The sequence below is a fragment of the Phalacrocorax aristotelis genome, chromosome 2, assembly GCF_949628215.1.
Source record: "Phalacrocorax aristotelis chromosome 2, bGulAri2.1, whole genome shotgun sequence".
Taxonomy (NCBI): domain Eukaryota; kingdom Metazoa; phylum Chordata; class Aves; order Suliformes; family Phalacrocoracidae; genus Phalacrocorax; species Phalacrocorax aristotelis.
Genome location: NC_134277.1, coordinates 110,372,581 through 110,398,184, shown reverse-complemented (window position 1 = coordinate 110,398,184; position 25,604 = coordinate 110,372,581). Strand labels below are relative to the sequence as shown.

Sequence of the window (25,604 nt, the reverse complement as noted above, 5' to 3'; positions counted from 1 at the left end):
GGGGTGCTGTGGGAGTGGCCTCTGTGAGTAGAGACCAGGGGCTGCCTCTGTGTTGTACAGAGCTGCTTCCAGCTGGCTCCAAAATGAACCCACCATTGCCCAAAGCTGAGCCTTTCAGCCAAGTTGGTGGCACCTCTGTGGAAACATATTTAAGAAAGGGTGAAAAATGCTGTGCAGCAACTGTGAGAGGATTGAGAAAAATTTGAAACAAACAGGCCTGCAGACACCAAGGTCAGAAAAGGAGGGGGAGGAGGTGCTCCAGGTGCAGGAGCAGAGCTTCCCCTGCAGCCCATGGAGAAGACATGGTGAAAACAGTTGTCCCCTGGCAGCCTGTGGAGGACCCCACACCACAGCAAGTGGCCATGCTCTGAAGGAAGCTGCAGCCTGCGGAGAGCCCGTGCAGGAGCAGGCTCCTGGCAAGAGCTGTGACCTGTGGAGGGCAGCCCAAGCAGGAGGTTTACTGGCAGGAGCTGTGGCCCCTGGGGGACCCACACTGGAGCAGTTTCTTCCTGAAGGACTGCACTCCAGGGAGAGGACACATGCTCAAACTTTTCCTGAAGTACTATATCCTCTGGGAACGGCCCATGCTGGAGCAGAGGGAAAGTGTGAGAAGGAAGAAGCAGCAGAGAGGAACTGCTGTGGACTGACCATGACCCCCACCCTCCTGTGCCATTTGGGGCCAGGGAGAGAAGGTAAAAGAGTTGGGAATGAAGGTGTGAATTTGAGCTTGGGAAGAAGCAGGGGAGGGAGAAAGGTGGTTTTAGTTTTGTCTTTGTTTCTTACCATTATACTCTATTTTTAATTGACAGTAAATTAAATTAATCTTCCCTGAGTCAAGTCTGTTCTGCCTGTGACTGTAATCGGTGAGTGATCTCCCTGTCTTTATCTCAACCCACAAGCTTTTTCATCTTACTTTCTCCCTATGTCCTGTTGAGATGGAGCGAGAGAGGTTCTTGGTGGCCACCTGGCAGCCAGCCAAGGTTAACTGACCACAAGCACAGTGCACTAAAAGTAAGGACAAGCATAAACCAATCTGCCTGTGCTATAGGTGGCCAGTAAAATTGGAAGCAAATATTTTGGAGTGTTTTCTGAATGTCTTTTCACAGCCCTGTGTTTGCAGAGACAAACTCCAGTCGTCCACAGGACAGGGTTAATAGTTTCAGTTGTCATGATACAAACTGTTTACTGACCACAATCTCAAGTGTGTTTTTTTCTAAGGTCACCCATCAATCTGAATCATTCATAGCAGGCTCCACTCCTAATACATTCTCGGTTAGGAATATTGATTAATAAATATTAATTATAACTTGAAAGAGAACATTGAGATAGTACCGTTAGTTATTTTATAAAAGAGCTAATGAAATATAACACTAAAAATACAGTATGTTTTAAACAGACTCCAGAATCAGCATAATTCATTCTATGCAGTTCCAGCATAAAAAGTTGATCATAAGTTTTCTAAAAAGTCTGCTTTAATAATTAGCGTACATTATGTATGTATTAGGTTTGGGGGGTTTTAAGTAATATAGCTATTGTCACTGATTTGTTGTGAGTCTGTTGAGTGTTAAGAAAAAAAAAGAGCATAGCTCCTCAGACAACAACTATATTTAAAGAAAACAGTAGCCTAATGACGTGGGTAGTCAGTCTATTACAGACCCAGATAAATCTCAGACATCTAAGAAGTCCTTTAAAGTCTTAAAGTTAGGTATAATTATTTCTGACACATTATGTAATTACCCTGTGAAGTCCATAATCCTTTATGTTAAAAGTACTTCTAATTACAAAGCATCTTCCATTGCATAGGTGCATGTCTGTCTTTGCTGCTGCTCTTTATTAAGTAATGTTTTCAAATGCTCTTCTCCTACCTCAAAAATTAGGAAAAATAAGCAAGAAAACAATAAATAATCTTATCTAAGTATAAGGACTACTGAGTTATTATTGAACTAGACAAACTGAAGTCTACAGTGCGCTCTCTTTTATTCCTGAAAAGCTAAAGTGCAAATGGCATTATTTCAGTGATTTCTGTACCAAATGTACTTAATTTAGGTACTCTCCCAGTTGCAGATTTCCTGCTTTTTTGCCCTCTTAGATGTGTTACCTAGAAAAGTTGCCTGGAAGAGTTGCAGAATATTGTTCTAATCTGCACTGACCTCCCTGAGGGATCATGCTTTTCAAATAAACATCGCTACCTTCCAGAATAACTGATGTGTTTTCAGAGACATTGATTATTCAACAATAAACCCATTTTATCTGAAATCAGAAATTACTAAACAGTTGCTGCAGCTAGCTAGCTAATCCGGTCTCCCAGAAAAGCCTTTTCATCTTTGGGTGGGATGATCCAGCTGATTTTCCTCATCATTATAAGCATTATCTGCAAACTACCTTATGATCAGAATTTCATCCTGATAAGAAAAGTACAGTCCTCTAATAGTTTCACCTCTGTGACCACTGAATTCAGTAAACAATTCTCCCAGTTCCTCCTAGTCTTATCTGGCCCTGACATGTACCGCGTTTAGTTTTTGCAACAGTTGTGATCAGTGCAAACAAAGCAGGTTTTGTCACTAGCGGCATCAGCAATGACTAAAGGCAGTAGCAGTCTCATGGATAAAAGTCACTTTTGTTTCCATGACTTCTGCCTCTCCAAAGGGTTGGAGGTTTTTTTGTTTGGTTGTTTGGTTTTGGCATTTGTTTTTTTCGTTTTCTTTCCTCAGAAAATTCCAACCGCTACGTTCTGGTTTTCACTTGGAAGCTCCCAGCACTTTTTGAACTGCTCTTGGTTTCCTTCATCTAAACCTTTCTCTGTGTCTGATGGCATTCACTAGATGTCATCACCTTTAAGCACTCAATTCCTTCTGCTATTTTTCTATGCCTTGCCCTGGTGTCCCCTTTACACATGCAACCTGTTACATTATTCCTCTTGTGGCCTTCCATCACCTTTTCAAGATTCTCTTTGGCCACATTCAAACTAAAAATACTTAACGACTGAGGAGGTGGTGGGGGCAGGTGTTTAAGCAAATGTAAATTTAAAAAGACCCAAACCAACAAAACATGTATGTGTCTTGCTCTACCAGTAGTTCATATTAACTCTCTTTATCTAAAGCTGGTCAGCCTCCTTGTTTACGTAGCATTTTTAGCATAACTGTCTTCTGTACTAACCAAGCTTCTGTCCTCAGATGAAAAGTTTTTGACTACTTAGAGCTGTGCTCTATTCCTGACAGATCATATAGGCTACATGTAATATAAAGTCCCTATTCAGTACAGAGATGGGACACCACAATGAAATCGTTTTACACAACAGAGATGTATCTCTGTGCAAATCTGTGCATGGGCAACAACTGCATCTCCACACCCTTCCTGCAAAGCAATGAAATTCAATTGTGCAGTCAAACACATAATGTAACCCCATATCCTCCTGTATCCTGGTACACTGTTTAACAAATGGACCGTGAAACAGATTATTCTCTGTGGGCAGGCAGTGGGTTGAATCCTGGCCACGGGCCAAACTGACCTCTAACATTCTTAACATTCATAAGCCTTTAAATCATTAATATGGTAATGCTGCTAATACAGTGCTGCAGTTCGAGGCAACGGTTGTACGTTCTCAATACGCTCTCAGTCTCGCTGCTGCAGAATGGTTTTCTAAATGAAAAAATTATCAGCTCTTTGTGTGTAAATGCTGTCTTCCCCTCCTAATTCCTGATCTGTAGCACTCGGAGTGGGCTGCTTCAGCTGCTTCTCTGCAGTCAGTACCAGGCCACATTCCTGCAGTAGCTGTACCCACCCTCCCTTGACAGTGCTGCGGATTGCACTGTTAAAAATAAGCCAGGCTTTGTCCAGTCGTAGCTTCTACTGTGCTGTTTGTACTGGGATTGATGGACTTGTGAGGAATGGTGCTCTTCTCCTTGCAAATGTAATCTGAGAGAATCATTTGTCAAGCAGGGTATGCTGATTTGGTTTGGACATGTGTGACAGATGAGTAGGATCTATGCTGGTGATGGAAGAGTGGCAGCCAGAGCCACTCACCACCCGACAAAAAGGGTAAGGCAGAAAACTGTGACTCACCTGCGAAACCCAAGACCTGACTGGAGCAATTTATAATTGATGTTAGCTGCAAAACTGCTCTTACAAAGTAAGTGTTTCTCATAATGAGATGAATCACTTTTACTTGGAAAGCTACACATTTCATCTCAGATGTATCCTTGGCTTAGTAAGTGTTACATAACTGACAGTCTAGACAGGACTCCAACCCTTTTTCTTAGAGGTCTATTGCTGCTTCTTTCTTCCCAGAGAATAAAACCACAACAAATTATTTTGTGTAATGCAACCTACGCTGACCCTTTCCCCGCTTCCCCTCCCACACACTGCAGTACAGACCTCTACCATCAAGTGTTGCAAGGTGTTTTACTCAAGAGTCTTAAGGAGTCTGAGCTGGATGGGATAAGGCACAAGTGCTCTTCTGTTCTAGCAATAAAAGACAAGAAATAAACTCTAGAACAGATCCATTGCCTGTGCTTGGACCTGATCAGCTTAATTCCAAGTGATTTGGGGAAAAAATAATGAACTGATGAAGCTTTTTGATTGTACAAAAATCTTTAGGGTAGCCAAAACTGCTATCGGTTGGAGTGAGTTTCAGAAGTATTTCATGCTACTGATTTGAACAAAACACTACTTGATGAAATGTAATATCTGTAACTGCATAACACAGGGAAAACCAACTCTGTGTCTGCAGTGAAGGGATATAATTTAGCTGTTAGCACTCTCAAAAGACACCTTGGAGCTAATGTGGATAGTTCAATGAAAAAAAAAGCTCAGCAGCAGTCAAGAGGGCAAACACAATGTTAAGACTTATTAGAAAATAAAGATCAGAGCTGGAAGTATCTTAGACCACTGCATAAATCAATGGCCATGATTTGAATACTGTCGCTCAATTGAATATATCGACAATTTAATATTGTCGCGTTTCCCAGAGGCTGTAGCGGAGCTAACAGACATAGAGATGGGTGACAAGCAAGGACCATCACAGGAGTGGAATGTCCCCATCAATCATAGGGAGGTTGATGAGGCTAATACTTTCAGCTCAGAAAATATTGGACAGACCAGGAAAGAACAAAGAAAAGAAACACTCAAACCTTCACCTTACACACAGCTACAACGGCCATTAGGAACTGTTAGTCACTGGTTGTCAGAAGAATTATGGTGCATCAAATCAAGGAATCAGCCTTACAACAGAAAGAAGCACTTCTTCACAGAGCAGAATCCAGTTGTGTGTGGCAGGTAATGCCATAGGAGACTTTGGAGGCTGACAGGGAATTGGGTTAAAAAAGCAGTTACATAACTTAAGGGATGCTTCAAAAGGACTATTATATGTGATGCTCCAGATCTGGTCTTTGGTTCAACAAATCCTTAACCAGTGATTGCCAGGATGTAGAAGGGTATTTGAGGGGGAAGCATTACCATACTCTTACCCTGGCACCCACCACTGGCTACTGTCATAAATGTAATTCTAGATTAGATGGATCTTCCATCTAACCAAGACCAGCTGTTGTCAGTGTACTCACCTGGTCAGAACATGCTTTTTCTCCTCATTATCTTTAGCATGACTTCTGGTTAAAAGACCATTTTGTCCTCATTCTGATGTCTCCCTCACTCAAAACACTAGGACTTTACTGATAAGCTCCGCATTGTATTGGCATCTATTCAGAGCTGACTAAACTCCAACAGCAAGTCAGCAATATCTCAGATTCATCGTCCTCTTCAGCTGTACCACTCACTTACTCTGTGATACAGATAATGGAGCATGCACATTCCAGCTAAAATTTGTTTTCACTCTGTCCTTCAAATAATTGAGTTCCCCAAAACCTCTAATGTGCAGAAAGGCTGGAGAGTTGTAGATAAATTCTTGACTTAATTGTTATTCCCATACTTTTGGTTGAAGCTGTAAGAAAACACTAACCTGGATATTTTACTGACTTTGTTGAGCATGCAGTGCAGCCCATTCTCTGGCTCTGTTTGTTTTTGTAGCTAAGTGACCTATTAAAATGGAAGTTAAAAACATAGCCACACCACACATTCTGCCTGACAAAACAGGCAGGTACATGCCTTCCTCTTCTCCAGCTGCTGCAGCAGCTGCATAAAAATCACTACAACCAACTCTGCAAAAAGTCCTGGATGAGTTATTGTTAGCATTGAGGCTAAGCACAGGGAGAAACAAAGGGCTGAAAGAAAATATCCATTTCCGAAGGACAGAAAATATGTTACAAATTAAAAGACAATAAGTGCTGGAAAGTGCAAAGGCAACTGAACTCAAGCACGTCAGTATTCAGGGTTGGACTTTTAGTGTTTTTCCATTCATTTTGTCAATCAGTGAGAAAAGCGTGTGAAAATGCAGCAAGAAACTCCTTTTGACAAGATGGTGGAATTCCTCCAGTGTTGCTTCATGCTTTGTCAGACATTTAATCCATAAACGTACTTACCCCTGACCTGATGTAGTGACCTCTGCTTTAACATTACAAAGTCCAGATCAGATCTTGTGGGTTGAGACACAAATGACAGCATTACCCCCACTGACAGCTACAGTTACAAAGCCGACAGGTGAGCAGCGTTAAAACAAACCCCTGAGTACTATGTTTGAACATAGGTGGCAATTAGTGACACTACAGCTTCCACAGCAACAAGCTTCATGGTGGGGAACAAAGCAAGAAGCTTTTTGAGGACCACACGAATATAGTGGCTTTTGTAGGCAAAGTATTTTGGCTGCAAAGCACATGGGATAAATGTGTATGCTGGCATTAGCCTTATTAGATTGTACGCTTCTGTGTGTCTTGCTGCCTCCCTTCCCCTTTTGAAAGGTTTGCCTATGCTGTTGGATTCTTGGGCTGTTTCAGGACTCTTCTGCAGATGCAATATCTCTGGAACTCACATGCCTCTCACAGATTTTGTCACAAGAGGTTGACAGATTGAGAAGATGGCGGTGGAGATGGATGGATGCACACTTGCACAGAGCATGGCTCCCCATGCTTGTTCCCTCAGGAATCCAGGAAAAAAAAAAAAAAAAAACCCAAAGCCAAATGACTCTAAGATTTTCTTTTTTCCTTTTTTATATGAAAAACTTGCAGACTAAAGTGGAGAGAAAGAAACAACACTCGACCTGGGACCTTCCTCCTAAAGATGATGGTGGAGTTAGTGGCATTTACTAGCCTATTAGCTGTCAGACTGAATCCACTGTGTGGATTATATTTATTGTTTTGTAGTTAATGTAAGAGCTAACGAGCTTTATAACACTGGATAGACTCTTGTTGATATTCTTATGTATCCAAATACAGCAAAATTATCGTTCTGAAAAATAAAATAGTAGTTATCATCTTAACTGTTCTGCTGTGACATTAATTTCTCTCTAGTGTGTTTCCTGAAAAGCAGGAAGCAGCTTAACAATCATATCATATGACCAGCTAAATACAGAAGAACTTTGCTGCGGTTTTTCCAGCGCATTAAAGCAAATTTCCATGTGACTTTGTGGGAGATGACTATTGCCTAGGCTGCTATTACTGGAAAATCCTTCTACCCTGTAGCATGCGCATCTTACACATTTTGTCCTGCCTTGTGAAATTCATCATCTGGTAGGTATCCATTTCTATTTCAGCCTTTGCTAGAGCAAGGAGTACGTGAGAAAGGCTGAAGACAAGAACACCAGAGGCTCTGCAACCCCACATGGCCCCAGGGGTTTGCCTTGACCATGAACATTTACAGCATTTTCAAGGCAGCTGGATCTCGCACAGGAGCAATATGAGTATTTCCTTTGCTGTTACTCTCTGATACCGTTAAGACTGACAGCCAAGGTCCTTGTCAGTGCTGATTAATAGGAATAAAGAACTACATGGACTCTGCCCATCACATTGGAGCACCAAAGGCCTCTCCAGTGGAAATGAACTGATCTAGGCTTTCACCAGCTAGAAATTTCAGACAAATACAGGCTTGGCCAAGCAGTCAGATATTCCTTAATCCACATCCTGTCTATCATAAAGGGGCATGCCACTCCCTAAAATGCAACCATGGACCTCTTTTACTATTTAATCATTTGCTTCCACACCTAGAAGCAAGAGATAGATACTTTGAGAATGTAAGTCATGTCAACTGATTGTTCAACCATCTGTATGGAGCATGAATTCACCAAGTTGGGCTGATAGTTTGTAGCTATCATGACATCTTACTAATTTTTCAGGTTGAAAATACTGGTTGTTTTACAGGTATCTGAGAAAGAGACTACAGAGCCAAAAACAAGAACTGAAAATCCATTGTACAGAATTTACAGTGTAGTCCTATGTTAATCTATTTATAGAGTGAATCTCATGGACTCAGTCAGATGAAGCAACTAGAGAGAAATCTCTAAAGACATTTAGGTACCTTAAATTTCCAAGGGGTGTTTAGTGGGGGTTTAAGATACATCCAGAAGTAATCCATAGCAGTTAAGTACATAGTAGGATTTTGAAACACCTAAGCGCCTTTAAAATCCTGGACCAAGCCTGTGAAGACTTAAAAAGAATGTGTAGGCTTTTGTAGACACAGGTTATAATGGCACCTCCTAAGTCAGCTGGACTACTAAGTAAAAACAAGCATGGATGAAAAGGATTTAATGGTACATTTACATTCAATGACCAACAAACGGGTCTTGCTTCTTTCAGATTACTAGCCATAAAACATGGAGAAGCGGCAGGTTGATTCAGGTCTGACTGAATATTAGAACGTATTTACATAGGTATAAAATGAGCACAAGTGAGATGCAAATTCTTTGGGTAAACTGTTGCTCACCTTCATCAAGCACATGGATCAACAGTCTTACATGTACTTCAGTGGGTTACTTTGTATGTGTGGGAATCTGGCTGAAGTTTTAGCCTCTAAATGGTGCTTGACCAACTGCTGCTCCCAAACAGCAAGCAAACCTTGCAAAGATGACAGATACTGGCAGTGCAACCTATACGGCTTTTCAGGAGGCACGTGGACTAAAGGCTCTACTACAATATACTCCCATTGCTTCTCTTACCCCCTCACTGGCCTATGGCCATTTTTCCCTTCTTGCTTTTCTTCTCAAAATATCACTTGATTCAGACGATCAAATGGGTGTTTGGTCTACTGCTGGGTTACATGATTCAAGACTTATCTCCACAAACACAAAGGAGCACAGAGGAACAGTGGCAAGTGGGGGACCCCCAATAACATACCCAGAGAAAAGGAGCCTCTGTCCCAGCTCCTCCCAGGGAGGGATCAGCCTGTGGGCAGCGTGTGACACCCATCACCACCAGTTGATGGGAGAGGCTTCGCAGATCACTGAGCAGAGAGGAGCTACTGCCTGGAGGGTTATGGGTCTCTTTAGGGGATGGAGGGTACAGACATCTTTGGGACTGTACAAGATGACTTATGGGGTGTTTAGAGGAGGAATCAAAGGTGGTTTGGTAGGGAAAAATAAAAGGATACGGGGCTAAAATGGCCTGGTGGGGTGTAAACAGGTTGCTGGTCAGTACATCTGCTGTGCCTTGCACCTGATAGACTCAGTTTGTCTTGTCTTATTAAACTGTATTTTTATTATTTTCCTGGGTGAAAGGAGCCCTATATTCCATGTGTTTGTGTGTGTATGGTGGTCTGAGTGCCAGCAATTAGATGTGGGGGCCACAGGTCACAGGGTCCTGTGTGTCTGTGATGAAGCAACTGGAGAGACCAGAGTGCACACATAGTACGTGGATCTGTATGTCAGTGTGTGGTCACTAGTAAACACCAAGCCAGGATAGCTGGAGAGTAGGGCAAGAAGCTTGGGAGTCAAGTTTGGGAGCAGCCATAGCTCCAGGTAAGATAGTGAGGAGACCAGAGGAGCTGTGACTACTGGAGGGACCAGGGAGCCCAGACCAACTACTGGGGAGACTGTGGTGGGATCTGGGGCTCAGCTACTCATAAGGTCACAACCCTGGAACAGCTACCAGTGAGGCTTGTTTGTGTGTTTGTGTCTCTGTGTGAGGCAACTGGGGATCCAGGGGCCAGATACTGAAAAGGCCAGATGTCCTAAGACCAGCTCCTGGAGGAGGGAGCAATAGTTTGTGTGTGTGTGTATCTGTGTGTGTGTCTCTGTGTCTGTAGGTCTGAATATCAGCAACAGAAGTGGAGCTGTGGCCCTCTGGGGATAACATTTCCAGGTGCCAGCAACCAGGAAGGCTTTGGATCCAGGGATGAGCTAGTGAATAGGATGAGTGTCTAAGACCAGCTGCTGGAAGGATCCATATTGTATAGATGTATACAAATACATATTTAATTTCCGTTAATGGGCTTCTGTCCTGATCAGCCAGAGAGAACAGGATGAGGCTGTCAGTGCTGTTTGTGTTTGCATGAATGCTGCGTTTTCGGCCTGTGTCAATCAGTGTGGCAAGCCACATGAGTATGTATATGTGTGTGTGGGTGTGCATGTGTCTGTGTATGCAAGTGCATGCACATGTGCCTACTGGCAGCACATACTCAGCCTTACCACCAGCTGGACCTGGGAACTAGTCAAATTTTAAAACGTGGCATACCAGCAGAAATGATGGCAAGTTGATGGCAAGTATGAGCCACACAACAGTATACGGAAGGATCTGCAAAGTGTGGGTAAAGCCAGGCCTGGAAGGCATATTTGAGGACATACAGATTCAAGCAATGCCCAAGACAACCTCACTAATCAGGCTACTAAACAAATGACTTTTTCATGGATCTCTTCCAAAAATGCAGATCACACACAGAAGGACATTTATTTGAGTCCTTCAGCGAGAAAAAAGCACACTATCCAATCCTGCGCTGGTGGCTGCTTGCAAGGCAAACACACTGATCCTCCAGCTGCTTCACTGATGTCAGAAAGACATTTGACTCAGCCTAGTACGGTGTGGGGGGGCTACTCAGAGGTCATTTGCAAGAAGCTGCTAGCCCTACTGTAAAACATTTATGAAAAGGCAAGGTTGGAGCCCAGAGCACACAGTCTAGCTGATATCGGTCATGTCACAGCAACACAAGGGTGGGCAAAAGGAGGTGACCTCCCAGCCTAGGTGCAGGTTTTGGGTTATTTGGGGGTTATTTATTGAACGATAGGGGTTATCTTAACCGTGTTCAAGCTGGAGAGAGCACCCAAGATTCTTCTCCTGGACAGTCCCGGCTGGGTCACCTTTGATGAAGCAGATAATGAGCTTCTGTAACTCTGGCCTTAGGGCTGCTCTTGCACAACAGCAGAGGTGGGGTCAGGCAGTAAAGATGCGCATAGGCAGATGAATGCCTCCTACCAGGGCTATATGTCAGAATATGCTGCATACACAATGGCTTCCCATGGAAAAGTCACACTGGCATTAAAACAGGCGGCCAAGATAGGCAGCTTTCCTCTATCTGGGAAACCATGCAATAGCTACCTAAAGGGATCATAAAGGAGATACAGCAGGTGTAGCAACTTGTTTCCTCTCTGGAGGGGAAAGAATATCTCCCCTTTCATTAAAAATCAAGCTATCCAAACTGTACATATTCCAGGGCATGCTCTGTATTGTGTGACATGAGCTTTCCAGAAAGCTGCTCCACAGAGACTGCTTGCTTTCCTGGTTACAATTTTCGGGCAGCACCTTGTTATCTGCTGGTAAAACCACATCAGAAAACAGCAATGCAAAGAAGGCGGCTGTTGGCAAGGCATTAAGAAGGTCCACCCATTTCTTTGAATCATAGAATCATTAAGGCTAGAAAAGACCTCTAAGATCATCAAGTCCAACTATCAACCAAACACCCCCACACCTCCTGAACCATGTCCCCAAGTGCCACGCCTACACATTTTTTGAACACCTCCAGGGATGGGGACTCCACCACCTCTCTGGGCAGCCTGTTCCAGTGTCTAATGACTCTTTCAGTAAAGAAATTTTTCCTAATATCCAACCTAAACCTCCCCTGACACCGCTTGAGGCCATTTCCTCTTGTCCTATCACTAGTAACTTGGGAGAAGAGACCAACACCCACCTCACTGCAACCTCCTTTCACACAGTTGTAGAGAGAGATAAGGTCTCCCCTCATCCTCCTCTTCTCCAGACTAAACCACCCCAGGTCCCTCAGCCACTCTTCCTAAGACCTACTCTCCAGACCCTTCACCAGCTTCGTTGCCCATCTCCGGACACGCTTACTTGTGTCGCTAGTTTGGATGCTGCCACTTCAGTGACCGGGCAGCAGGCCGAGGTATAACAGGAGAAGGCGGCGATGTCCGCCCGCATGGAGAAGAGTTAGGACTCCTTGGCGGGCGAGGATGAGACGCCCGCGTTTCCCGGGGCGCTTTGGGCAAGCGGCGCCGCGGGGACGGTGGCCACCCCCGGCGCTCCCTCACTGCCCCGCCGTCGGTGGGGCGAGGGCGGTCCTGGCGGCAGCGGCGGCCGTTGGGTGAAGGGTGGGGTGGGGTGTGTGTTGGGGGGTGGGTGGGCACCGCCTCAGAGCCCATAAAGCACCTCCCGGTGGGCGGGCGCGGCTCAGAGCCGGGCCGGGCCGGGCGGCGGGAGAGCAGGAGTCGCCATGAGGGAGATCGTGCACATCCAGGCGGGACAGTGTGGAAACCAGATCGGGACCAAGGTGAGCCTGGGGGAGCCGGGGCCGCCGCTGCCCCTTGTCCTCCCGCCGCCTGCGGAGCCTCTGGGCGCCTGCGGAACGCGCCCGGCCGCTTCTCCGGGCCGTGCCGTGCGGCTGGGGTGTACCGTGCCGGCCGCCCCCCTCACCGCCCGCCCGCCGTTCGGGCGAGGCGCTGCCGAGAGGCGCCGGCGCGCCGCGCATCTCGCCTCTCCCCGTGACCATAAAAGGCTTTGGGAAGTACCGACACCGAGCGGCGCTTTTTCTTTTAAATAGTTTATTATTTTTATGTCTAAAGAGGCCAGGCCGTGGCTCAGAAGCGGGCAAGGGGGGCAGAAGCGCGAGCAGCCCCCTCCGAACACCGGAACACCACAGCCCGTGCGGGAGAGGAGTTGGGCGGCGGCCGTTTGGCCGTTGGGTTTAAATCCTGGTGCCTGCCCGGCTCTGCCCGTCCCGTCCCGGGAGGGGAGGGGAGGGGAGGGGCGGCCGGCACGCCAGGAATCCCGGCAGCTGCAGCCGGGCCGCCCTGGGGCCGGGGCGCTGGGCAGGACCGGGCCCCCGGTGCTCCGCGGGGGAGTTCCCAACCCACGTCTCCTTTTCCTCCCTTAGTTTTGGGAAGTGATAAGTGATGAGCATGGCATTGACCCAGCCGGAGGCTATGTCGGTGACTCAGCGCTGCAGCTGGAAAGGATCAATGTCTACTATAATGAATCATCGTGTAAGTGTGGGATGGGGAGAGGGGGCTCTGTGGGAAGGGGCACCGCAATCTGGGAGTGAACGGGTCTGTGAAGCTGTATTACACATCTGGTCATGCTCTTCGAGTGCTATCAGCCCCTCAGCTGATCCCAGCTCGCCCCATTATACACACAAAAAAATTATCAGTTTTCTTATAAACTGATAACTGGGTGTTGCCTCTGCAGGCAGAGGGAAACAGCACAAGGGGCTGCCCTTAGGGTCTGAAGGCTTTTTTATTTTTTTAACATTATGCTAAGTGTTCTTTCAACATAGGATTATTTCATCGGATGCATTTTATCAGTTGCCCCAAATTAAACTGTTGGTTATATGAGCCTGCATCTGTATACTCTATCTCTGACTTCATGGCTTGAGAGGGTTGGGGCACAAGTAATGGAGAACTCAACGGTGATTCATTAATAAGATGTCAAAGAAGCCCAAATTCTCTGAGTCAGTCTGGTGTTGAAGGGTGTTAACAGTGTAAAATGGGGATCACTTTGGTCTATTGATGTGAACCTGCAAGTGTGAACACTTCATCTTTTGTCTAGCTCAGGATCATTCATATTATTTACCTGAGTTTCCTTGAACGTTTTCAACTATATACAGAGTCTTTATTTTGTGCTTTGTGGTAGGTGTGCTAACTACTACTGTTTGGCACCTACTCCAAGTAGCCCTTTCAGCAGAGGGGAATCCTTCAAGCATAAAAGCTTGTGAGATGCATTAGGATCATTTGAACATAAATCCTTCACTCACTCTATTATTCACAGAAGAGATTGTCTATTTTCTTATAAAGAATATGTCAACCACTTTTTCTAATCAGAAACTTCCCTCCCTCATATCTGTTGCTAAAAAAGAGTTTACAGAATGTAATATATCATCTGTAAGACCTGAAAGATACCAAGTCTGTTTTTGGAGTGGCACTGATTTGCTCTGACAGTGCTGGGTTTTTTTACCACCGTGACTTCCTGTATAGGAAAAATTTATATATGTACAATCTGTATTAGACCAATAATATGAGACATAACGTATTTGTCTATTGAGAGCTATAACTGTGTTAGCTTATTTCAGAACATTAAGGGCATGCTCACTTTTTATTGTAGCCCAGAAATTTGTACCAAGAGCCGTCTTAGTGGACTTGGAGCCGGGAACCATGGACAGTGTGCGATCTGGTCCTTTTGGTCAGCTTTTTCGGCCTGATAATTTCATCTTTGGTAGGTGAATGTCACTTTTTAAAAAAACCAAAACTATCCAACAGGTGTTTGATTACCAAGTGAATGGTCAAAAAGCATTTAAGCTCCCTGTTCCAAAGTGATCATTAGGAGTGAGATTTCCTAACAGCTTAACAATACAATTCCAATTATCTCTAAGTCAGCTAAAAGATCCTGTTAACTGAAAAAGTCATTCTTCTGTTAATCATTCTTTCAGTCAGCAAATTACCGAATGTTTCCTATGGTATGCAGATGAAGTACATTTTCTTTCCATATATGTGAACTCCAGAGAAATCTTGAGACTACTTCTTTACAACAAAATGCATGGAAATTCTGCAGAAAATGGGGAGGGGGAGGGGAGCCTCAACCACAAACCAACCAAACTACTCTTTGCTTGATTTCACATTAAATGCTCGAGCATCAAATTGCATATAGACTATGTAATTCAACTTTTTCAGCAGATCCTTACAGTATAGTAAACAGTGGAGGAAGACCAAGTGTAATATGGAAAACATTGTCATATATAGCCAGTTACTGGGTTATTTTTCAACATGAGGAACAGTCTGAGATCATGTGGGGAGCTTCTGGTTTTGCAGTGTCCTTGCAGAGGGCTGTTTTAGCCTTTACTGTTTCACTTTGGACTTCTGTAGTACTTTCCATCTAAGCTTAAAAATGCACGTTACCAGGATTAAATTTCATAGCATCCTTACAAAGTACAGAAGCATTACTGGTCCCTTTGCACTAAAGGAGGAACAGTGTGTGAAAGTTAAGTGATTCACTTGCTGAAACAGGAAGGCTGAATGAAAGCTACCATGAGAACTCTCACGTCCCTTTGGTTTCCAAGTCTGCACTAGCCACAAAACACATTTCCTCCTGCCAAGGCAAGCTTAGGTTGCAACTTAGTTTGGTGTATTGTGTTAACATAAGGAAGGAACAATGCCAGGGGCAGACAGAAAAGATAAACATTGTTTGGGTGGTATAAACCATACTTAGGTCTGGGTTATTGCTGTTGAGATGGGGCGTAAGAAGCCATACAGAGTTACTTTAACCCTTTAACTGGCTTAAAAAACATTTCAATGCCGTCCCTGTTGTTCTTCTGTATACTCCATGGCAATGATGTTAAGGGTGTCTTTCAAAGGACTTTTAAGTTACAACATGTAGAAGTAAGCTTGGGGAGAAAAGCCATAGACATAGGCAGCTTTATGAAGTATGTTTCTATATTCAGGTTTCTCGTTCCGCTCCCTTTCTGCTGCATGGACCACAGAAACCCTCTGAAAGTGAATTCGTCTGACCTATGGAAATACCTAAATTGGAGCTTTACATTTTGGCATACCACCAGTAAAAACTGAGCAAAATCAATTCAGAGTGTCTTCAACAATAGTACAGTTCACTGTACTCCCTTTCTACCAAACTAACAATGGACCAACAGCATGTGATCAACTTGTATCTGACAGAGGCCCCTGCAGCATCAGGCACTGGCCTCCCAACCTGCTGAATAATGCAGAATGGCTGCCCGAACGCTGAAGTAATGATCTTCTGTGTCAAAAGCCAACAAAGCATTTTGTTTTCTCTTTTAAAAATCTGGCCTGGGCCCAAAAAGGATTTTGTGGCAGAAGCTGGCAGTTCCATACTTGCTGTACCCCAGGCTGTTAGGGCTCATTCCGATGGAGATGTTTTCCATCGGATAGAGATGACTGTATGTACCTGCATATGCCCATGTCCCCTTGGCAAGTAACCATGGACCATCAATCGGGATTTCATTTGAGTATAGCAGGCACATGATCACGCACTCCAGATGATAGGGCAATTTTAGCTCAGATCAGCAGGAGACTGAGATAGACACAAAAAAATCCTTGTGCTTTAACAATCCTTGTGCTTTAATGGCTTGTGTTGACAAGGTAGTAATCTAAAAGATGAAGAAGCACAGGGGGAATGATCTTGCTGTACAAGAGCAGCAGGTCTTCTGGCCTAAGAACATATGACTGCCCACCAGGAACTGCTCTGAACTCCAGTTTATCTCCTCTTGTACCCAGTTTTCTTTTGTATGTTTTTGCATTTGTCATTCTTTTCTTGTGTACACCCTTGCTAGCTTTGCTGCATGGATACCACCCTGATTTAAGTTGTCTGAACTGGTGGGGGCAACCACAAAATGGCTGTTAGCTGGTCAGAGGAGCTGTCCTTCCCTCTCTAAACCATACCGTGTGTTCTATAAACAGGCAAGGCTGTTTATGCTAGGCTCCCAAGCGTTAGTGTGCAAGCTACTGATCTCTCTTCCCAGGTTTGTCTTTTATTTCAAGCAGTAAAGAGAGGGACGGAGTGAAAGAAGATTGCAGGAAGTAGTTGCCCTTTTTAGGGATTAAAAATAAAATTGACCATTAGACAGATGGCATCTGTGCATGTGCAGCTCAAGCTGAACATGTGTATAACACTACAATGTGTTAGAGAAAGAAATAGTGGCAGGAGGATCTGGAGATACTAAAAGTGCAGATAAGTTTTGAGATTGCTTCATGTAGATCTCAGTAAATGCCCAGTGAGAAAAGGCAGAGGCAGGATGCATACAACGCAGAGCTTCCAGGATTGGCAAAAGATCTGCCAAGTCCTGATTTTTGGGGACACAGGCTCATTTGCAACCTAGAGACTTAGTCCTGGTGGAATTTGGTCATTTTATTTGTTTGTCTAAGGTTTTCAGAGGTCTGGTAGGTACCTGATAAGTGGAGGGCATCCAGTAGGGTTTCACAGGATCATGATTAAGATTTTCAGGTGTGTGGCAGCTTTACCAGAGCCACAGCACCTCTGGACTGGACTGTAATGGGTAGGAAGTTCAGAGCTTCTAGGGCTAACTGTACATATTCTGTGTGCTGGTCTTACAGTGCTACAGAGCCAGTGGGTCTGGAAATATCAGATTACTGGGCATATACATGTGCACAGCGGGCATTCCCAAATAAAAATCTTGGAGACCCTTGGCAGGTGGCTGACTAGCGGACAAAGTGCAGTGTTACCACAGGAGTAGCTGACAGATGTGGGCTGGAGGGAAGCTGTTGATATTGGTGTGGGCAGCTGCTGCCACAGTTCCACTCAGTGCTTTAAATACAAAGGTTGTACTAGTGCAACAGAGAGAGGTGGTAGTAGCCTTGTGGGCATCCAGGAGTTTGTGTGAGTCATTAAGACTGAGGGAGCCTAGTGTAGTGGAGGTCCCAAAGGAGGGTGGGTCCACCTCCATGTTAAGCATCTTACCTCCTAACTTAATTTGCAAACTAATCAAAAGCAAGTAAAATCAGTCTCTACAGATTCTTACACACACACACACATACCCCCACACACACCCCCACCCTGAAAATATAATTTCCACATTTGTCAGAGTAATTGCCATTCTCCTCTTACTTTGTTCTTTGTTCCTACTCTCCATTCTGTCCTTATCTCACTGCCCACTGAGGGATGGTATGATATTTGTACAAGGGGCAATCTAGAAAATAAAGTCCTAAACTCAGAATTTAACTTTGTTAGGACCCTTCTGCATCTTGGAGTCATGTCTGCTTGTTAGAGTGCATCCTGATGTGCTGCCCTATCTGTAGCAGGGGATCTGCTCAAGCAGACTGCAGATGGTGCGGACATATTTAATTCTGGAAGGATATTACTTTGTGTTTTGCCCAGCTGGACAGGAAGTGCTGAGCTCCCTAGGTTCAAAGAGAGAAAAATATAACAACATATAGAACAATGCATTAACTAACCAAATACATCATGAGGAAACCAAGCATTTACTCAGTGAAAATAAAGTGCATCATATTTAAACAATATCCCAGCAAGCAGCTTCCATGATTCATATGTTTGGCACCAAGATAGTGCATGGGAATAGGAAGGAAGAGGAAGGTCTTTGAGAACAACGCAGAAGCTGACAGCCCTATACCTAATTCTGAAACTATTGCTCTTTCTGAATACTGCTCACAAGAGTACCGCTAAGTGAGTTCAGTGGCACTATGTATGTAGTAGTCACTGTGAGAAACAGGAATATTAAAAAACTGGTCCCTCATTTAATCTTCCTTGTTATCTAATTAACAAAATAGTGACATAGCAAAGGATCCAGACTGCCCATTTTAATTGAGTGGCACATAAAAGGAAAATGGAAGGCTTGGGGAGAAAATAAGGAGCCCATGAAATGTCAGTAGTCCAATTTTGCAAGTTGCTTTGCAGATCCTGAACAGTGAGTTTGTAGGGAAACCAGTAAAAGCTAAAAGGCACTTGACTTCCAAGTTTTTGCAGTAACATTCCTGAAGCTTCTGTTGATCAGTATTTTCATTCGGGCTAGGTAACCATGAATTAAAAAAAGCTATAGTTTGATACAACAAGTTAAATAGGACTTCTGAAGCCTGGCCTTATCCTGAACGACAACAATGCCTCTGTGTCTCACGGGAACAGTCCAAGAGCCTTTCATTTAGGAATGTGTATCTGTGATTTGGCTTTGTATCATCATGGTCTTTACAAACAAAGTATTTAAACAGCCATCTTGTGTTTATGGAATAAGCAGGATTGGGAGCATGAAAGTTTTCAAAACAAGGAGTCAGGGCCATCTTTGCATTTATGGAAAGTTAAATACCAAAAAAGAAAAAAAAACCCCAAACACCACTCAAAGGCATAAATGAAAACTACCAGGGATTTGAGGCAAAAGGAGGCTACATGGAAAACTTATGTTGATACTTCCAAAGATATTTAGTCAAAACTGAAGGGCACAGTTATCTTCCTGACAGATTTATAACAGCTTTTGTTACAGATGTAAATCCATTTAGCATGCAAATACAAAACCTTGCTGCTAATTGTGTGTATTTTCTTTCCCTGTTGTATGTTATTTTAGGACAAACTGGTGCAGGAAACAACTGGGCTAAAGGACACTATACAGAAGGGGCTGAGTTGGTCGACTCTGTACTTGATGTAGTAAGAAAAGAGTGTGAACACTGCGATTGCTTGCAAGGATTTCAGCTCACTCATTCCCTGGGAGGAGGGACGGGGTCTGGCATGGGAACCCTACTCATCAGCAAGATACGAGAGGAGTATCCGGACAGGATAATGAATACCTTTAGTGTCATGCCCTCTCCAAAGGTTTCTGACACAGTGGTGGAGCCTTATAATGCTACACTCTCGGTCCACCAACTGGTTGAAAATACAGATGAAACCTACTGCATTGACAACGAAGCTTTGTATGACATTTGCTTCCGCACTCTGAAGCTCACCACTCCAACATACGGTGACTTAAACCACTTGGTTTCTGCTACCATGAGTGGGGTAACTACATCCCTGCGTTTCCCAGGCCAACTAAATGCTGACCTCCGGAAGCTGGCAGTAAATATGGTCCCTTTCCCACGCCTTCACTTTTTCATGCCAGGCTTCGCTCCTTTGACAGCCCGAGGCAGCCAGCAATACCGAGCACTCACCGTTCCAGAGCTCACCCAGCAGATGTTTGATGCCAAAAATATGATGGCGGCCTGTGACCCAAGACATGGCCGATACTTGACAGTGGCTACTGTCTTCCGTGGTCCCATGTCCATGAAGGAGGTTGATGAGCAGATGTTGGCCATCCAGAACAAGAACAGCAGTTACTTTGTGGAGTGGATCCCAAACAATGTCAAGGTGGCGGTGTGTGACATACCTCCTCGCGGCCTCAAGATGGCTTCTACATTCATTGGCAACAGCACTGCTATTCAAGAGCTCTTCAAAAGGATCTCAGAACAGTTTTCAGCCATGTTCAGGAGAAAGGCCTTCCTCCACTGGTTCACAGGGGAAGGAATGGATGAAATGGAATTTACAGAAGCAGAAAGCAACATGAATGATCTAGTTTCAGAGTATCAGCAATACCAAGAAGCAACAGCAAATGATGGAGAGGAAGCATTTGAAGATGATGAAGAAGAAATCAATGAATAAAGAAATTGGGTGCACTATTTTCCAGGCCAAATTTTCAAATCTGGATTTCTAATAATTAAGCTTATAAATCCATATTTAGACTTAAAAAAAAAAAAAAAAGGAGCATGAGTCTCAGATGTTAGAGGTTCTCTTCAGAGTCCACTGAGATCACTGAGAACTGAGGACAGTCAGCATTTCTGGAAATCAGGCTATTTCTATTCATGAGACAAACGTAAAGGCATTCAGTTAAGACTTTGGCCTAAGTCTGAACACAAAGATTGCTAGTTTGGGATCTTTTTTTCCCCAACAAAGTTTGTCATCCCTAAAGTTGTACAAGAGCAGATGTGAAATAGGCATGAAAGTCTACAAAATAGAGCTGCACTATTTTAATCCAATGATGACTAAGAAAATCTTGTGGGTTTGAAGTATTCATTCTGTACCGAATGTACAATACTGAACTGCCAGGAACAAAATTTATTCATAATAAAAAGAAGAAAAAGTTTTTAGCTATTCCGTACAGTAACTGTTAACAGTGATATTTGACTCCAGTCATCTAAAACCAAAATAAAAAAAGATTAGTATCCTCTCAAGCAAAAGTGTTTTGGACAGTCAATGTTATATAAATATGCAGTGAGCTGCAGGCCAGAGGCTGATTTATGCTCTGTGACTTCATCATTTGCTACCGAATAATCGGAGATATATATATATGAAATCTACCCATTTGTGATATGTTCCTTAAGGACCCTTGGGGTTTAAAGTGGCACCCCAATAGCTTGCTGGTCCCCTGTTTTTCTGCCTGTCATTGGCTACTGGGCTATTCCTGTCTCTGTTCCACCTAGCCCACAGAGCTGGAATTCAGATGCTCCACGGAACGTGGTGGGAGAGGGAATGCAGGCTGCATGCCCACATATCTCACTACCTCGGCTTGTAAGTTCACCACATCTATAGATGCTGTGAATATCTTGTTACCAAGAGAGGTTACAATCACTGGACAGATTAAGGCTAAAGTACAAATAAAAGTATTTATCTGCAATATTCAAAACAGCTGGCAAAATGAAAGATGAACAACAGTTTATCTGCTTATGCTAAAGCTGAACAACAGTAGAGTGTCTTACCTGGCTGACTTATCACCTTGACAAAGTGACTGTTGGGCCTTCGGTCTCCATGCATATGTTATATTTCTGCTCGTACCAATTAAACAGCCCTTCTCTGTTAGAGAGCCTATACCAGAGAACACTCTGTCTACATGGAGTCTCTTATTTAGGTCAGTTTCTAGGCAACAAAACAAACAAAGGAGAAACCATCCAGAAATACAAACTTAAGATGTTTGGGGAACTCTTTGCTCTTTTTTCCTTCTTGCCTTCAGAAGCACTTTCTAAGCAAAAGTGTTGCTTAATACTTAAAAAGGCACTTTACAAACGTTGCTCCTAACAAGATGATGCTATGTTTTGTTAGTTTGGGATTCAGGGAATGAGGCAGTATTTTACAAAGCATATGAACCAGGCAGCTGTTAATCACATAAGCTGAAGCTGTCTGCCCAATGTTACACTACATAGAAATGGAACGGAACTAGTTTTAATGAAGTACAAATTTTCCATATAAACTGACTTCATGGTTTGAGACAGACAGATGGAACTTACTAACTGGGCTGGCTGTGGCATTGGTGTGTAGGCGGGGAATGGGAGCGGCTGGCTGATTAGCTTTTGAAGGGTCATGATGGAGTCAGCAAATTCACAGGGGCCGCATTCTTTGCAGTGGCTAGGGATGCCTGAAGAATTTATGAATAGCAATAGACCACCTTTACCACCTTTAAATATGCAATTTATAAATGTTGCGATATGTGGTGGCTATGTATCATGGCATGAGCTTAAGCTAAAACACAATATGTATTAAAGAGAAATTAACATTTAGTGCAATACAAAGCAAAATCCATGGGGAATAAAGCCATTAAGCGTAGAAATTTAGTGGAGGCTTTGTAAATAGCAGGCTGTTACCCTCAGGAGGGAGGAGACCGTGTTACAGGCTTAGAGCCTGCCGTCATGCAGCTGTGGCACAGACTGCTCAGTTAAAGCACTGGCATAGCTTCTGCTGAACAAAGTGGCACCAACCATCCTACAGCTTGTGGAACTGCATTTTGCTGTAACACAGCATTCCTGACTAGGCCTCAGCCATAAATTCTGGTACTATTGTGAGAAAAAAGTTAATACTTTAAAAATGCCAGGACTCTTGGAGTTCCTAATTAATTGAGTTAGTCACTGGGTGAACCTGTTCACAGAATCACAGAATCCCAGGTTGGAAGGGACCTCAGGGATCATCTAGTCCAACCTTTCTAGGAAGAGCACAGGCTAGACAAGATGGCCCAGCACCCTGTCCAGACGACTCTTGAAGGTATCCAACATGGCCGAGTCAACCACTTCCCTGGGGAGATTATTCCAGTGGTTGAGCGTCCCTCTCATGTCCCATCGGAATCTGCCCAAGAGCAACTTGTGTCCATTCCCCCTTGTCCTCTCCATGTGACTCCTTGTAAAAAGGGAGTCTCCATCTTCTTTGTAGCTACCCTGTTCTTTATTGCTTTTCATACAGTGACTCAAAATCTGGAACAGACTCTGAGCCTGTGGAATCCAGACCTAACAATGGCCTCTGATCCTGCTTTGCCTCCTAGGCAGTCTTCCACATGGCTTTACTTGTAACTGTTTGATGTGACTGTCTAGAATGTGTGGAGGTGGGGGAGGCAAACTAATGCCCTCTTTAGAAGTAAAAAAAAGAGACATCTTCCAGCTGATCTTAGCGGGGGAAACCCCAACTCACCAGAATGAGCCCAGAAACCTGTAGTAGGAACATCATCAGGCGACCAGCCTGCATGCAAGCAGTAAGCAAGCCATGGGAAACACAAATGCTTCCTGTTCCTCTTCAGTCAGCCAACATCACCTAATCTTCCTTTCGTGACAAAAAATCGAAAATTGTTTTAGTACAGGTTTGATGAACAATTCCTTCAGTTGCGCTTCCTTTCAAATAACTACCTACTTTTTTCTTGGAAACTTTTATTTTGAAATCTACCTGCTGAAGCTCACCTAGCTTTGGCCCTCTTCTATTAACAGTCCCCACCTCTGTGTTTTTCATTTTCCCCCCTAGTTTTTCAAACTAGCCTCTTGCACCTTTTCTTTCTGTGCCTTGCCCACCTGCATTTTTCTCTCCTTTTGTTGTTTTGCACCTAGACAGAGAGAAATACCTCAGAGCAGGCTGCCAGGACAAGCCCAGCCCAAGAAGGCCTAGAAGCGCAGCTCCCAGTACCGCCCAGACACAAAACACTTCTGCAAACAGTAGGATGAGGGGAAAAGCCCAGCAGCCTACACCACTTGCAAACAGGGAGTGGGTGAGCTGTGACATGGAAAGGTGTGGTAACGGGACAGACGCGCAGGCGTCTAACCTGATGGGGCAGCTCCTTCACGAAGCAACGACAGGGGCAGGCCCTCAGCTTACAGTCCCTGCCCAGGCTACCTTAGCCAAGCCACCATAGGCTCTTGATTTCTCTGCATCCCAAGATTACTGCCCTCCATTTCTTCTCTTGCGTTTGTATCTCCTTAGGACAAGGTGGCCACCTCCTGTGAACAGGATCAGCCTAGAAAAGAGGGTCTAGACCTGCTCCTCCTCCCAGCACTGTGAGGAGCTGGCAGCTCAGCGGCTGCCTCCATGCTATACAAGCCCTACTAGCTGAAGCAGCACTGCTCGATGCCTTTGCAGCAAAAATTAATCTGGCCTTACTACCAGCCACAGCACAGACTAAACTTGATTTTCTTGATTTATTTTAAACCACCTGACATCTTGAATTTGTGAGTAAGAGGAGGCTAACCGTCCTCTTTAAAGAAGCTGGGTAAACAACTTTTTTTTTTCTCTCCTCTCCTTCCCAGTATCTTTGATTCCAAATCCCAAGAGTAAAATTCTGGCACTTCTGGCACAAAGTATTAAGACTTACTGCAGCAAGACTACACAAAGGAAGTTAATAGTCTGAAACAGGCAAAAGGATTTGCCTCTCCTTTATATTATCATATGCTTAATAATTGCACTCTGCATCTAACCAAGAGTGAAATTTAAAAGTAGACAGCACAAACGGAGTAAGAAAAACGTTTCCTGGAGAGGAAATAGTTCTTTTACAGTCTGGTAGTGCCATTGTGAAGTGTTAGGTAAAGGGTTTTTGGCAGGGCTGGTTGGTTGTGGTGCATGGGGTGTTTTTTTGTTGTTTTTTAGTTCTTTTTAAATAAGGAATGAGGAAATGCAGAGTTCTGACCTTTATGACATAAACACATTTAGTCCTCAGCACTGGCTACATATTGCCTGTTCCAACCAAGAAGTATTCAGCTAAATGGGATGGAAAAAATAGAACAAACAAGGCAGTAATGCAGGACACACGTAAAGTACAGCACTAGAGCACATGCACAGAAATCAGTCACTACTCCACTGCGTGTGCAAGATTTAAGTTTTATAAAACCAGTTTACTATTGCAATAAATCGTTCTAAACTTTGACTCCAATAATAAAGGAGCAAAAGTTCAGTTTTATTAAGCAGGAAAGCACCCTAATTATTCATTCTACAGTGAATGCTATGGGGATACACAGAAGCATTAAAACGCCCAGTAAATATGACCTAAATTGCTGTATTTACTGTTTCCCTGGTTCCTCTTCACTGTAAATCCAGGCAACATCAGAGATGGCAACAGCTTTTTTTTCCTTCACAATAAAGCCCAAAAGAATAATTGCCATTAACCATTTACTTCAAACAACTCAAGCGAAGGGCTTGTGCCTGACCTTTGAGAGACAACTTTTCCCTTTGTCATCCTACTGCTTTCCAGAATGTTGCAACATACAGGTGGAATCAGGCACTCATTATTCCCTTCACCTGCCGTCAGACAAGCCATAAGGGACATGCTGTCCAACAGGGAAGCTTGGTTCATTCTCTTTCTGTGCTTCATCACCACCCCTCCCCCCAGTCGTGCTTCCCTCTCTTCTTCTGGGATAGAGACACTCTCAGTTGTTTTTTGAACAGCTGAATTCTCCAGCTAATACATCCTGAGCATGCAGCAGACAGCCAGAGGCAGATAACTATTGAGACAACTGTATTCAACTAAGCAGGGGAAAAACACCCTATATATATATAGCTTTAGGTTAAGCAAGCTAATATGAAACTCTGACA

The 25,604-nt window shown here is 44.0% G+C and overlaps 1 protein-coding gene across 1 annotated transcript; it reads left to right on the top strand.

Annotated features, from left to right (window-relative positions):
• The first annotated feature begins 12,484 nt into the window (after positions 1–12,484).
• Positions 12,485–21,013, top strand: TUBB6 (tubulin beta 6 class V). Its single transcript, XM_075084641.1, has 4 exons — positions 12,485–12,594; positions 13,198–13,306; positions 14,421–14,531; positions 19,375–21,013. Exons 1-4 carry the CDS (start codon positions 12,538–12,540, stop codon positions 20,436–20,438), a joined length of 1,341 nt encoding a protein of 446 aa, XP_074940742.1. The 5' UTR covers positions 12,485–12,537; the 3' UTR covers positions 20,439–21,013.
• The last annotated feature ends 4,591 nt before the right edge of the window (positions 21,014–25,604 follow it).